This window comes from Astatotilapia calliptera, chromosome 13, assembly GCF_964374335.1.
Source record: "Astatotilapia calliptera chromosome 13, fAstCal68.1, whole genome shotgun sequence".
NCBI classification, from domain to species: domain Eukaryota; kingdom Metazoa; phylum Chordata; class Actinopteri; order Cichliformes; family Cichlidae; genus Astatotilapia; species Astatotilapia calliptera.
Genome location: NC_137434.1, coordinates 33800194 through 33815562, shown reverse-complemented (window position 1 = coordinate 33815562; position 15369 = coordinate 33800194). Strand labels below are relative to the sequence as shown.

Genomic DNA, 15369 nt, shown 5'->3' with positions numbered 1-15369 from the left:
TTTACATGACCAAAGCAGATGAGAAACTGTTTCAGGTTGCTCTTGACAGAAGGTACACACTTTACATTTATTGAGGGTCTGCACGCTTGAAGTACGCATTTTAAGTGCGGTTACGTCACCGCCACGCGACGACGGCTGTCCCAATTCGAAGTGTACTCCAAATGCGCCGTTGATTTCCCCAAATATCAAGCGTGGTCCGGTGCACGCTTCGTGGTCCCATAGATCCCATAGATCCCATAATTCATAGCGCGGCGGTGGGTGTGGATAATTTTGATGCAAATTACGGCAGAAGGGAGCGGCCGAAGAGTGAACTGTCAAAAGTACTGAATATGACGTCACTTATTTATGTGCGAATGTTTAATAATTACAGTCAGTCATATATCCACAAACACAACAAGCTGAAAGTCAGTGATTTTATAGATAGATCTATAGATATAGATCATAATCTGACAATACTATAATATTGGCCATATTATATTTACATTACCACAGTGAGATGACTTTAGTCTCATGAACAACATTAACTAATTGTTATTTACTAACTAATCTTAAATGACTGTTCAGCACAGAAATGAAGCCCAACAATCATGTTTTACAGTCCTGTGGTCTCAGCCTCAGATACTCAACTAATCAAAGTGATGTCATGACAAAAATGAATGAACAAAAATGCTTCATTTCTGTCAAACAAAGCTGTATGTAACGTGTATCGCGGTTAGTATCATGGTTGCTAGGCAACCTGAACAGCGCGACGAAGCGTATACCGTCCCATTTCACAAGCCTCTCACTTCCGCACTTCTCGTACTTCGCGAACTAACCCTAACCCTACGCACCGTACGTAGTACGCGTAGTGCGTGTCACTACCCGATCCGTACCGGAAACCCGATCGGTACCCCGCATGCGCGAAAGGTTTCTACTTCCGGTCGTAGCGTTTTACGATAGTTATGGGTCAGAGTATCTGTTAAGATGTTAAGAATAACAAGTATATCTTAAAATGTTTGCAATAATGAAGCATTTCAGTACAATGTAGACAAAAACGAAAAATAAAAAGAAAGTTACGGATAGGGTTGCCAACTCCCTGGAAAATAAATAAGGGACACCTCGTGGCCAGGGCCGGGCGACCCAGTTGTCTTCACCCTTCCCAGTGTGGTGAATTTTCTAGCTCTTTTTTTGTGTGTGAAATTATTTTTTTAACCATTTGACTTGAAGTTGATTTAAGTAGATGCATATTCTATTCTTTGTGATATGAACACATGTGAAACAAATGATCATTTAGCCATTTATTTTTAGCTCAAAATGACAACATTAACACAGTAAAACAGGTCTCCTTCTTAAACAGAAGCCTGTCATGCTTAACTTTTGAGAATATAAGTAAATCTTTCTTTAAAAGAACTCTGTCCTGCTTAACTTAAAATAATAGAAAATAATAGAAAGAAAAACATTCTTGTAACAGTGCACATTTAGTACAATTGAGTTCAGTTGAGGTATTATTTCAGCTTTTCTAATGCTAATCAGCTGCTCCTGTTTGTAAACCCGCTTGTTCCCATGATTACGCATCATAACTCATCATCATTATTCATCTATGAGGGTGTCACCACAGCCGCTCACACTGCTCACGCGCAAACACGTAAACGTCGGTGAAAAAGACGGAGCAGCACGGCTGTGCAGCGTGTGATCTGGACACAAGCGATGGAGGCACAACTTGTAGAACTTTGGAAAGCTCATCCGAGCCTTTTCGATGTGGCCTAACAAAATTATCACGACCACAACAACCGTGAAAATAGTTGGATTTACACTGCTGCTCAATCACAGCTGCCTGATCAATGTTTTTCATTAGCAATTTAGCAAAGTTGATGGTGGTGGTGTGTCTGTGTGAGTGTAAGACAGACAGAGAGAGCGAGCGACAGATTATCTGTTATAACCTTCATGTTATGGAGGCACAGTGTGAGCACTCAGGTCGCATCAGAGCATCGGGCGTATAGTGTGAGACCTGCATCGTGACCTACCAACTTCTAACCCCTGCGAGTCAATCGTGCAGTTTGAGCAGGAGCTGAATAACGTGACTGAAAAAAATCGCACAGTGTTTGCCCAGCTTTAGGTGTACTGTCGTCCGAGACTTGCACCGCAGTGTCGGCGTTTGTTTCCCTGTCGGCCATGCTTCTTGTTGTGGTCATCTGTTGTCTTCCGGTATTTTCTCCGCAAGCGACCTTTCCTCGACCAATGAGATGAGCGGTAATCTGAATTGTCATACTCGAATTGTCATAAGTGTGCTGTCAGCTCATTGGTCACAAAGCAGGAGAGGGGCTGGGAATTATGTTTTCAAACAAAGCGTTAATTCCATTAAACGTTATAGACTACTTTTGATTCTCACTGTATTACGGGACAAAGTGCGTCCCTTATTAGCTCAATATGGGACGTGTACTTTTGTTTCGAAATACGGGACGATTCCGTATTTTAAGGGACAGTTGGCAACCCTAGTTACGGATCAGGACTCTCCGATCCTTACTGCGCATGTGTAAAGTCTGACCGTACAAATCGGGTCTACCCGATCCGTACCGCGCATGTGCAGGGGTTTTCTTCTTCTTCTGTTCGTTTAATGGCAGTTTACTCCCCAGTGTACGAGGATACCGCCACCTGCTGACCGAGCGAATGAACCCTATTATACACTGAATTAGCGTCATTACAAACGTGTGTTAAATTTGATTTAGCGATAGTCGAGTGTGTTTATGCTTGTCTGTGAAGAGAGGATTGCTGGAATAGTGATGATGATGTGCGCTATCACTGTCAATTGTCAGTAAACACTTCATCTGTCTGATGAATCTACACGTGAGATATTACAAAGTCTGCATTATTAACTCTGTAATTAGGCGCCATTCTTCTTATTTTACGGCGCTGTTGCTCAATCGGGGGACGCTCTCTGTTGAGGAGAAAAGCATGAATTTCTTTGTATACGGATTATCCATTGTTTAAATGTCCCGGGCAGTCGAAAATGAGTCAGAGCTGTTGAGAAATGCTAGGAGCTAACTGGGCGCTAACGGTATCATTCAAATATATTGAATGTCGCAAAGTTGGCAAAGAGAGGAAGTGACGTAAGATTTGCGCATGCGGGGTACCGATCGGGTTTCCGGTACGGATCGGGTAGTGACAGTGCACGTACTTCAAGCATGCAGACCCTGAATTGAGACGCAGCCCCAGAATTCATAGCGCAGCCCAGCTCAGTTTCCAACAATGGCGGCAGCTAGTTAGTTTTAATGTTACTCTTATTATTCTTTTTGGGTCACAAAATAAACGTTTAACATATTTTCAGGCGAGAATGTAGCTGTGTAAACCTCAAATATCTGCTCAGTTTATCAGGACACCACATATTTTCAAAAGCGCTCCGACGTTTTCGGAGACGTCTGTTACCCACTAGCTCGATAGCTAGCCGGGGGCTAGGCTAACTAGAGCCGTGAGAACACCGGACTCCCAGCAAATCGTTTTCAAACACACCGCCGTCTTTCACTACTCAGGTTAAACATGATATATAAGTCACTTAGATAACTTAAAATGTTATTGTTTGGCTTTTTTCAGTGTTTTATTTGTTCCTGAGTAAATCGGTTTGGCTGAGATTAAAGTTATAGTTTTTACACAGCTGAATAAACGTCAAGCAGACAGCTGATTATCAGAAGTGTGAGATGCTCCAGAATTTACTCCGGTGTCCTGTTATATTTTAGATAGCAAGGAGTTTATTAAACTTCACCGAAACAATCTGAAAATTTCATTAAAACTTAATAAACTATCATCTCGTCTTTATTTTTAGTTAGCACCTTAAACACTTAAAGCTGTAAGCTAATGATAGTTATATGAGAGCAGATGCTGCTGGTGCAATAAGCTGTAGTTTTATGTCCAATGGATGATGATCTGATTAGTCGACTAATTGCAAAAATAATCGGTGACTAGTCGACTATCAAAGTAATCGTTTGTGGCAGCCCTACTACACACACAATAATGTTATATGTTAGTTATCCCAGTTGTATTGCAACATATCAAAAATGTGAGACACACCACACAAGGTAAGTCCCCAGGTGCAGGCTGTGTAAAGATGCCCCTGAGGCAATCCAGCACATAACAGCAGGGTGCAAGATGCTAGAAAGCAGGGCATACATGGAACGCCATAACCAAGTGACCGGCATAGTGTACAGGAACATCTGTGCCCAGTATAACCTGGAAGTCCTGAGGTCAAACTGGGAGATGCCCCCAAGGGTGGTGGAGAATGACCGAGCTAAGATCCTGTGGGACTTCCAGATACAGACGGACAAAATGGTGGTGGCTAACCAACCAGACATAGTGGTGGTAGACAAACAGAAGAAGACGGCAGTAGTGATCGATGTAGTGATATCGAATGCGTTGTTGCTTTTGCTTAATCCCTTCATTAAGAGTATTTTTCCGTGTTCTTTCAGAATTAAAACATAAGCAGACACCAGGAGGAGCACTTTCTTACAACATATTTATTACATAGTAAAAAGTACATTACCTTTCATTTATATACATTAGACATTATATTCACGGAATTTCCTGTTCAAGTCACAATCAGCTTCTGATAAATCTACGATGCCATCCAACAAATAAACACTCAGCTTACATGTTGGTGGCTCTATAAGGCCGTAGTGTTACCTGACTGACACACATACACTGCATCTATGCCATCGTACTGCAGCAGCTCAGTCCACTTTCAATAAATAACACAAAACATCCGTGAGAGAAGCCCAGGACTGCTGTGAATGGTTTCCAGTCAATTTGACATCAGATGGTCATTTAACCAATGAGCCAGCACATGTATGGAAGCAAAGAGGAGCAGCTGACTCAAACTGAGGACGTGTTGTGGAAATGTTTTAACTTCTGTTGGCAACCTCTCTCTGGAAAAGAGACTGTAATCTCAGTGAGCCTTTTACCTGGATAAATAAAGGAGAACAACAAGAAAACCACCGGTCTACATGTGTGATTCCTCTCTGGCACGATGCTGCAAACTTCAGATGTTTCGTACGAGTCTGTCAAATCAAAGATGCAAGTCAGGAGAAGGTGACGTGACGGCGTGGCGAGCTCCTGTACCAGAGCAGTTCCTGTGCAGAGCGTGCTCACTACAGACTGACAGTGGAATGTTTACGCCTCCATTTGCTGCTTGTTGAAGGTTATGAGATGCAAGCTTGGGGCAAAACGATGAATCGAACTTGGCCATTTTACACATGCTGATGTTGTCATGCCTTCTGCAACATCAGACTGTAGCCAAGGCTCTGGGAATCTTAAAACATGCAGATCATACAATCCTCACAACTCACTGTCCTTCTTATCTTTAGGTTGTTGTGAAGCATAGACATATATGAGCAAAGCTATGAGTTCAGCCTGGGGCGAAGAGAGGACTCCTGCAGGTGTTTCTGATGTAAAAACACAACAGTGCTCAGTCTAGATGAAATGTTTTCATCACTCCCAACATGAAGCTAATCCTGACGATGAGGTGGGGCAATGAAAACACTTCACTCAGAAGCTATTTACAAGACGGAGCTCTGTTTGCTGATATCCAGAGCCAAACGACACAGTCTGGCACTGAATAAGCAGTGTGTGTGTCAAATATACAGGATGTGCAGTGTGTTTTTGTCTGTACGGCTCCATTCTTATGTAAAAACTGTTAAAACAAAGCAGTGAGGCACAGTCTGACCCCTGGACAGCCACTGTGTGCATCACGACTCAAGCAGACGATCATCATTGGCACTACAAACCTCTTAGAAACAGTCCTTAACACATCTGTACTATTTATTTTAAAAACAATAAATAGTAATCAAAGTCAGCTTTCTGAACCCATCACCCACCGAGTTCAAAGAGAACAACTAACACGCTGTGTTGTTCATCCGTTTACAGACTTACAACAGTAAAAAACACAAATATAAATCAATGGGGATAAGTTCGATCTGTGGGTTTAAAATTACTGCCTGACTTAAAATATATGCACGGTGAACACTGCTGAAAATTGTGGAATCAGTAAATTGCTCTCAGTGGGTCGCACTAACCTCTCAAAGACTGCGCGTGGCTTCTAAACCAACCTTAACCTGTTGGGTTTTTCCTACAATAACATCAGTGCTGAGTTTTTATCGGTGTCACCAGGTTTCCATTCTGGAGGATTTCTCCTTTAAATGCGGTACTACTCCATGTCCCATCTTAAGCTGCAGCTCTTCCAGTTGTTAAGGAGAGAACAGCATGGCTGGGGGGCAGCTGGACTTTACTGGACCTCGTCGGAAGGAGTTGTCGATCTGGGAGCAGGAAGCAGTGGTACAGGGGATGTGGCCTCTATGAGGGCGGGATTAAGAATGATTGGCAGGGACATGGGTGGGACTCCCACCTGCAGAGGAGAAGCAAGGGGCTGCAGAATGAGGGGGGACTGGCCTAAAGGTGAAGGACCCTGGACAGGAGAGGTTGTTAATGGCACTGGCATGGGAGGAATCAAGGGGGGGGCCGGAGATGATCGGCCTGATCCTGGAACACGAAACGAGAGAACACAGTGATTCAGTCTCTGCTCTACATCAGTTATCAGTGTGATATGCCTGAACATGAGGCCTACACAGTCTCACTTGGAGCAGTTTGCTGTTTTCCTTGCAGTCTTTTGAGCATGCATGCTCTGACCTCGGGATGAATGTGCTGATCCACAGCTACAAAAACTGACAACAGTCCTGAATGTTTCTGATGGAAATGACTTAATATGGCCCATGAATCTGTGATGGGCCGTAACAACTACTTCTTTAAGACTCATATATACTTGGCATTGGGTTACCACAAGCATGAATACTGCAGACCTGCAGACTGCAACATTTCTGACTACTTGGATACGAGATGGTCAGTTAATCAAAGTGCAACTAATTACCAGCACCTGGCTGCTAATTACCCACCTGCAGAAGCAGCAAGGATTCCCCTCAGGTTTCACACACTACTATTAACACTGACGGTGTGTAACATGCCACGTTGTTTCCATCCAGACTGCTTTTACAACCATGTGTGTAAGAATGGGTGATAGGATGCTATTCGTGCAACGAGTCCAGCCATCCAGTAGTTTCCTCACTGCTAAATATTCCACAGTTAGTGGTAGGCCACTCATGACCATGACCTCAGCTGAACAGTGGCTGAGCCATTCGGCCCCCTGGGTTTTCTAACATCAGGTTTCAACTTACACACAGACGGTCATTTAGACCATTTAAAAGTTTTGCCATTTTATCCATCTGCCGTTAAAACAAATGAATATCCTACATGTATTTGTACCCTGACGGAGATCATACTGTGCTATAATAGAGGAAAGTTTCAGACATTTACCGTTGGCACTGGCTGGTGGAGGCTCCAGTGGTGAGGCCGGCCTGCTGGAGCTTTGAGCCACTGTAGAGTTTACTGGGGCTTGGGCGGGTGTTTGCATGGGAGGTGGAGACACCTGAGGCGATGGGGGCCGGCCTGCTGGGGTTGTCAGCTGCACAGACTCTGCTTGAGGATTGGGTACTGCATCTAAAATGAAAGATGATACAACGGGGTAAAACTGGTGACGGTACAAGCTCAAATTTACAGGTTGTCATGTCAGTGTGTCACACCTGGTATGATAGTCTGTTTGAAGAGCTCCTCCCTCAATAAAGGCAGGAAACAGACAATTCTTTCCCAAGTTATTTCCCACAGGTCAGAGTATCCTGTCCTAGAGTCAGCACTGTGGAAGATGCCTGCTGTGTCCATAACCAGCAGCATGTTCTTCAAAGACTCAGGGATGGCTTCCAACTACACGAACACACACAGGCAACACAGTCTACACACACCTTTCTCTCATAGTGACAGTCATAACTACCATGGTATTTTGGTAATGTGGACATAAGAATTATATTCTCCTTACCAACAAGTCACTTGATCCAGCATGCATGTACTTATCCATGAAGTCCAAAATGGTGAGCCAGAGGGCAGCAAAGGTAGGCAGGGACAGCAGAGGAGAGAGGTGCTGTAGGAAAACCTAGAAGACAATCACACGTCAGAAGAAAATGTTCTGTTTGACCACCTAAACTCAAACTACGGCAAAGAGATGTAGACAAAATGAACCAATGACAGAGCGACTTTTATTAACATTGATTAGCCACAACATTAAAGGCACTGACAGGTGAAGGGAATACAATTCAGGATCTTGTTGGAATGAAATGTTCTTCTGAGCAACCCATGTGGTGAGCCTTAACTTTGACACGTGGCACCACCTGGAAACTGCTACAGGCAGTGTTTATGTGAACTGTATCTTCACAAGAACAGGCCAAATCAGGGGAGCTGCCCTGCATGTCATGTGTGCCCTGCATGTCCTGTGTGCCCTGCATGTGCCCTGCATGTGCCCTGCATGTGCCCTGCATGTGCCCTGCATGTGCCCTGCATGTGCCCTGCATGTGCCCTGCATGTGCCCTGCATGTGCCCTGCATGTGCCCTGCATGTGCCCTCATGCCCTGCATGTGGCCTGCATGTACCCTCATGCCCTGCATGTGCCCTGCATGTGCCCTGCATGTGCCCTCTGCCCTGCATGTGCCCTGCATGTGCCCTCTGCCCTGCATGTCCCCTCTGCCCTGCATGTCCCCTCTGCCCTGCATGCCCCGTGTGCCCTGCATGCCCACAGAACTCGACTGATCAATTGCTTATGTTTCAGTGCCAGATACCACAGGAAACATTCTAGGCACTATATCCATCTCTGTCATATATATCTAGGTCAGGGCTGTTTTGGTGGGAACTTAAACAATATTAAGCTTGATTTAAACTTCTGCAGGAAATGTATCACCTAAAATGTATCACACTGCAACCTTCCATGCCATTCAAATTGTTGTGGTATGCATGTAGTTTACCCGACATGTAGTTAATATTTCTCAGGTTCACGTCAGCATAGGGTTAAAATGGGGTTCCAGTTACGACATAGATCTGACGCAGGTTGGAATGTTAGTTTAACTTGTGTAACTGTGGTTGTGTGCAGTGCAATATGTGATGCTTTCAACCTTTGACAACAGCGTGCAGGCTCTCATTCTGGTCTCCTCCATACCACCAACATCTGCTGGGCTAATGTTGTCAAGCAGCTTAGTCAGCAGGGGGAAAAGCACCTGACAGCCAACAAAGAAACACGAATGAAAAACGAGTGAACAAAGGTGTCTTCACAGTCCTGAAATAACGCAGACATTCAGCATTTACCTTGTTGAAACAGGACTCCCATTCAATTGCATCAAGTGTCTGCAGATCATGAACAAGCAGTGCCCTCTGGAGGTAGGTGAGGGCCTGCATGCGAACCGGTCGCCTGGCATCACAGCACAACCAAGCAATCCCTGTGGGAGTGACATTGAGTGGAGCTGTGACGAAGACACTGATATGAACATAAACTGCATTACAGAGCTGAAGCAGAACTGACATCTGAGAGAAAACTAAAAGTGTGGAAAAAAGAAAATGGCACCTAAAAAAGAAAAAGACTTCTCAACCTTGTACTAGAAACAGTAACACACATACACTGAAAGAGCAAGCGTGGTCTGAGATCCTTTATAACAACACAGATCTACCAGAAATTCAAATTCTTGTAAAAAGACATGTTGTAAGACAATATACAAGACTGTGCATTTGGTCTACATTAAGAACAGAAACAAAAAAAAGTTTATTCTATGACAAAAAATACACCAAGTACTTCAGACATGTTGTAGTATACACAACACAACACCTAAGATCAAGATTCAGGAATATCCACCACCAACCTATGAGACTGAGCTTCAGCTGAAGTCAAACCAGATTATCGAGGACTATCTCAGCTCCAGGATGGAGCACGTCAGTGATCCTGCTAAGAATTCCCTGAGTATCTGAACAGGGACTAGTTTTCCATGAGGGAAAACAAAGTCTGCTCACAATTCTTCACAAGACACATTTAAATAAATACATTTTCAAGTTTTGAGTTAAGACATTTTGTGCAATTGATAAATTTCTAATTTTTAAAACGTTAAATAAGACTTCTGAATTTCCTAAATGCTGATCTTTATTACCAAAATCCCTTTGTTAATTTAACTGCCAAGAAGACTTTGGAAACCTCTAGTTTTCAGCTCCAACCAGGCTTTTTACTACAAGCCATATTTACACACACACTGTGAATGTGTGCACGACAGTCAGAGAGCACAGAATAGTTTCCTACCTTGCAGCAGGGGGCACCAGCAGCTGGTCCACAAAGTCTGAGAATCAGCCTCAATCTTCCTGCTGGAGGCCTCCAGATGGCACTGCTCCTCTGCCCAGGAGTTGTAGATGCTGGCAGCCCGGGTGTGCAAGGTGTGCATCAGATCTAAGAGCTGCACCCCCCCACACACAAAAACCAGCATTAATAATAAGGAGATGTCCAGCTTTATGTCTGCAGTTCAAACTTGACGAATAAAACCATGTACAGACTATTTAGATGTTTACTCAGTTTCTACTAGCAGCAAGGATGCAGTAATGGTGTCTGTGACAGTAAACAGTTTGATCAATCACATAACAAGAGACTATGCTATATGTTATACAGACATTATATTATGAAGTCCTGCAATTCCACAGTGAATAATAGGGAGATTATTCATATTTATGCTTTAATATAAAAGCATTGCTCTTCTTGTTAATAGTTTATTTGGTCAATAAACCAGTTTATACAGAACTTTAGCTAATAATTAATTTCATCATGAACTAATACGCTGACTATTTTTTCCAGGAATTCACAGGAAAATATTTCAAAACTACTGGTGAACACAACAAAGTGGTTTAAATGTTTGTCTTTCATCTAATTTCATCGTAGATGAAGTTACATTTACGAAGTTCTTCACAAGCTGCTCTTTATGTGTCATTAGTTGGCAATGACATCAGTAAATGTGATCAAGGAAAACACCATGTTTGTCCGAGAGGAGGTGGAGTGTCATTATACAAAGAAACGACTTGAATGAAACAAAATAAACTCAAATTTGTACGTAAGTATTGTAGTTACAATCTCCCACTGGGTACAAAACAAGGCTCTTTAAAATAAGAGAAGAATTTTAAGCCATGTTAGTTTAACAGCCATAGTAGCAGGTACAGGAAGCAGTGAAGATGGTTTTGTGTAGGAAGAAAAGACGGAGACGGGTCAAAGCACTGACATCTACATCCACGACACAAACTACACTTTGGTTTGTAATGTTTACTTCCTGTGTGTGTGTAATACATTAATTGGATGTTAAATCCAGACCAACAACACAAAAATGTTCAAACGTCCATCCAACTCTGAACATGCTGACTTAAAAGCTCCACCGCTCTGATCTGCACTGAAGGATGAGATCAGGCACTGAAACAGCTCTCAACTCTCTGTTTAACGTGTAAACACTCTAAACACAGCATGTTCCACCTACTTACACTTACAATAAGTCTGTGACTGTGCCGAGAACACAAGTGAAATGGTCTTTGAAATTAGCTGGAAACTCTGGTGAACACTGACAGTAACAATGAGCATAAACAGGTAACATCCTTCAACCCAGTGTTGTGACCCATCACCACATCAGAAACAGAACAAATGGGACTCTGTCAGGAAGAGTGTGATGCTACATTTACAGCTGACGTGGATTTACAGCTGTAAGAGTCCTGATGCAACACATTATAAGCTGCACCCAAAACTAAAGTCGTGATTATTGATTTTAGGAAGTCCTCTTATAGCTCATCACCTACTATCATTGAAACTGCCGATATTGGGACTGTTGAGAGTTATAAATATCTAGGTGTGGTACTTGACCATAAACTGTGTTTTGAATCTCATGCTGATGCCACTACTAAAAAAGTTCAAAGACTGTTCTTTTTAAGGAAAATGAGATCTTTTAATGTCTCATCTGAGATGTTGTCCTTGTTTTATAGAAGCTTTATCGAATCTGTGATGTCTTTTTGTATCGCTGCCTGGTTTGGTAACCTGACGGTGAAGAATAAGAATTGGTTGGGACTTCTGGTAAAAACTGCTAGCAAAATTTCAGGGTGCTGGCAAGATGGACTTTTGGCCATTTACAATAGAAATGTGCTTAGAAAGGCTCATTCTATTATTAATTGTGTGAACCACCCACTTCACAGTGAGTTTGAGTTGTTGCCTTCCGGCCGCCGTTTTAGGGCACCTCCGAGGAGGACTAAAAGACTCCAGGTCTCTTTTATCCCTACTGCGTCTTGTCTCCTTAATGGCAAATAATTGTCCTTGAACTTTCTATCATTATTACTGTTATTATTATTTTATAGTATTGTTCTGTTTATTTTTATCCTCCTGCTGCTAAACTAATTTGCCCTTGTGGGACAATAAAGAAATTGAATTGAATTGAATAAAACTCCATCTGTGACCCAAACCAGGCGTCTAACATGCTGACACTACAGTCAGTGGGAGGAGTCTCAGTGCTGCATTAAAATGCTCAACTGAATCAGAGATGTGTGGGTAAAACAAGATGCTTTTGGGACAGCTGGGTTCTCATCATTAGAAGGGTAAGGAAGGGTAAAGAGGGCTGTTGTACTTACGTCCTGACTAACCTGTAATGACACCGTGTGGTAACTGGCTGGGACACCCTCATCCTCCTCATCATCACTGTAGGAACGTGATGGGCGCTGGCTGAAGGTCCTGCTGCTGCTTCGCCTCACGCTGCCTCCGCTGTCCTTCTCCCTGCCGCCTGCCTTCTTCCTCATCCGAGACTTGGAGGTGTCATATTTGTGGCTCTTCTTCTTGTCGTGGTTGCGGTAACCTGGACAAGTATGAGGAAACAGAGAGGCGATCTATAAAGGGTTTAAAACATGCTATAATAATGGGACCAATTAAAGCCACAAGCAGCTAAAAGAGAGCCCTCGCAGCTCGGTGCACATCCAGCATGCTGCTGCTTGGGTGTGCTGGAGATGTGGCCGTGTGGATGCAGTGCAGTTTACCTCCTCGTCTCAGTAAGTGGCGATGGAAAGTACACAGTAATTACACCGTTTTATATCATCCATGAAACCACTAATTAAAACCAGCTCATTTCTGCTGCTTGAATCCACAGCTCTAAGCTTTTGACCACATGTGAGGCACGGATGTTTCATTCATCATTTCTTGGTACTTTCCCACGGACACTGGAGAGAAACTGGAATGTGAATATATTATCTGGCTTCATAGATCTGCGTGTCATCTGCATAGCAGTGTAAATGTATGCTATGCCTTCTAATGAATAATATAAACAGAATTGGTCCTAGCACTGAACCCTGTGGAGCTCCATAATTAACCTCAGCGTGTGAAGAGGACTCATGAACGTGTTCCAATATTAAATCATAACTTCATTTATGGACATCTGTGGTTTGATGTGTTTGCATGAGTGGACTGAATGTGTTGTTATCAACATCTGGTGAGACTTTCATGCCAGTCACACCTTTAGAAATAAACTGGTGATGTGTTCAGTACTGACCTGCTATATTTAACTCAGTGTGTTTAGTACTAAGTGAACAAAGTTTAATAGTTCTTCTGATAAAACCAACCAGACGTTAGTGTCTCACCTCCATTGAGGCTGGCCTCCACAAACACTCGTATCGCTCTGACACACAGCTCAAAGTTGTCAGGCGTGACGTGGGCGGCGTCTCGAACGATGAAAGAAAGCGTCTCCACACACTTGATGAGAGACTTTGTGTCGTGCTGGCCAAGGTCCTGACCCAGTGTCAGACTGTACTGGTTGACCAGTGGGTGATTCAGCTGAGCCTTTGACCCGACTGTGGGGGTCTTACTTATCTCAAAGTCATCTTTCCCAACCTGTGTGGGGGTAAAGAAACATCTGAAATAAAACAAGCATCCCATGTTCTTTCCATAAATTAAGCTTTCAAATAAAATCAGGAAAAGAAACATGTCCTTGGCTTTATATATGATACTGTTACAGTTTCAGTGTCATATGCAACATACTGTTACTCATGAAGCAGGTGTGAGTGTGAGTGTATGTGCTAACCACGAGCCATCCACTGCTGGCTACATCCACATCAGTGGCCGAGCGTGGGATCCTGGTCTTGCTGTGCTCAGTGTAGACCTCCGAGTCCGATGTGTAGCCTCGGTCTAAGCTCACTTCACTGGGATGATGAGACGACAGCTCACTGTCTGACTGGGCACCTGCAGTAAATGCCAACAAAGACATGTTCATGTAAACTCCTAACATGATGTTTTTATGTATTTCTATTTGCTCTTAGACGCTTGTTCAGCTGAACCTGTGTCAGTGTCAGCTGTGGCCGAGGTAAGCTGGAAGGCGACAGGAGGTTTCACTCCAGCTCCGATGCACTCCAGCAGTGAAAAGAGCGTGTACCAGTCATCTGTACAGTGGATATTGGCTGCATTAGTCTTCAGCAGCTCATGAAGGCCATAAGCCACCTCCCTGCTGACCCGGGAGAGGACATGGGGCTTCATCATCAGCAAGAGGCGGAGGGAGAGAAGAACCTGTGGGCGCACAGCGAGAGAGCACTGTGGTAATCTGTTCAAATCGTTTAAGTCAGGGGTCGGCAACCCTGGGCACGAACGGTTAACTGATGGCACGACCATAGCTGGACTGGCCATCGGCCATTTTTCATCCATTTTTAATGGGCCGATGATTTTTTTATTTTTTTTTTGTAACGGTATAAACAATGAAAGGTGGTGGATTGTCCCGATGCTGGCCGATGTGTAAAAATAACTCAGTGGTTTGGTGGTGGCGGAGCTCCAACAGAGGCCAGCAGGTGGATGAGGGAAGGGGAGTGTGTGGTTTTTCCCATATTTCTAGCATGTCAGGTTATTTTGTTGTTATCAGCCAGACCCATATTTGCTTTAAATGACAAATGTATTTAAGACGGAGTGATTTATGTCAGTCTGGGATGGTACGTGTTAACAGCCATAGTTCCTACCTGCCGGATCTTCTTTTCATTGATATTGCTGTTATGACTGATGAAGCCGAGCTGGTGAGTTGTTGATAAATAACGTGTTAAAGCTACAAATATGACTATTACCAAACTGTACTGTCACTAATAGGGTTGCTTTGTTGATGTTGTTTTATTTTGTGTTTTGTAAAGGCACGGTTACTGTACTGGTGTTAGCTTATGCGACAAAGGCAGCAATCAGGCGTCCGAGCCTGAGTACCACACAGTTTCATCAGTTAAAACACACCCTTACGGTGGGAGTTAAATTAAATTTAAATTAAATTGTATTTTCTGTTGTACAGTTCATTTGCTGTTATGGATAAAAAGTCTTTTTTTGTTTCTAAATAGCTGATAACTATTCGCTGACAGCTGCCAACATCTGCAAACAAATATAATCCTATGAAGTTGATCTATATAGTGAGTAACTGTTCATATAGAGCGTTATTAAATTCATTGCTAATGCAGTCATATTGCACACTGACCTCT

General features: G+C 43.2%; 1 protein-coding gene across 4 annotated transcripts in view; it reads right to left on the bottom strand.

The window, feature by feature from the left end:
- Positions 1-4466: 4466 nt before the first annotated feature.
- gbf1 (golgi brefeldin A resistant guanine nucleotide exchange factor 1) overlaps positions 4467-15369 on the bottom strand; it is an 82717-nt gene continuing 71814 nt past the window's right edge. For 2 of the 4 annotated variants that reach the window (XM_026190775.2, XM_026190777.2), the window contains 11 exons: positions 14206-14431; positions 13953-14110; positions 13513-13762; positions 12517-12737; positions 10175-10325; positions 9199-9329; positions 9009-9110; positions 7886-7999; positions 7596-7773; positions 7330-7512; positions 4467-6501 (listed from right to left, as the gene is read on the bottom strand). In XM_026190775.2, coding sequence (XP_026046560.1) covers positions 6248-6501; positions 7330-7512; positions 7596-7773; positions 7886-7999; positions 9009-9110; positions 9199-9329; positions 10175-10325; positions 12517-12737; positions 13513-13762; positions 13953-14110; positions 14206-14431 — 1968 coding nt within the window. In that variant the 3' untranslated portion in view covers positions 4467-6247. The remainder of the gene's footprint in view (positions 6502-7329; positions 7513-7595; positions 7774-7885; positions 8000-9008; positions 9111-9198; positions 9330-10174; positions 10326-12516; positions 12738-13512; positions 13763-13952; positions 14111-14205; positions 14432-15369) is intronic. The other 2 variants (XM_026190776.2, XM_026190778.2) reach the window with 2 other exon arrangements.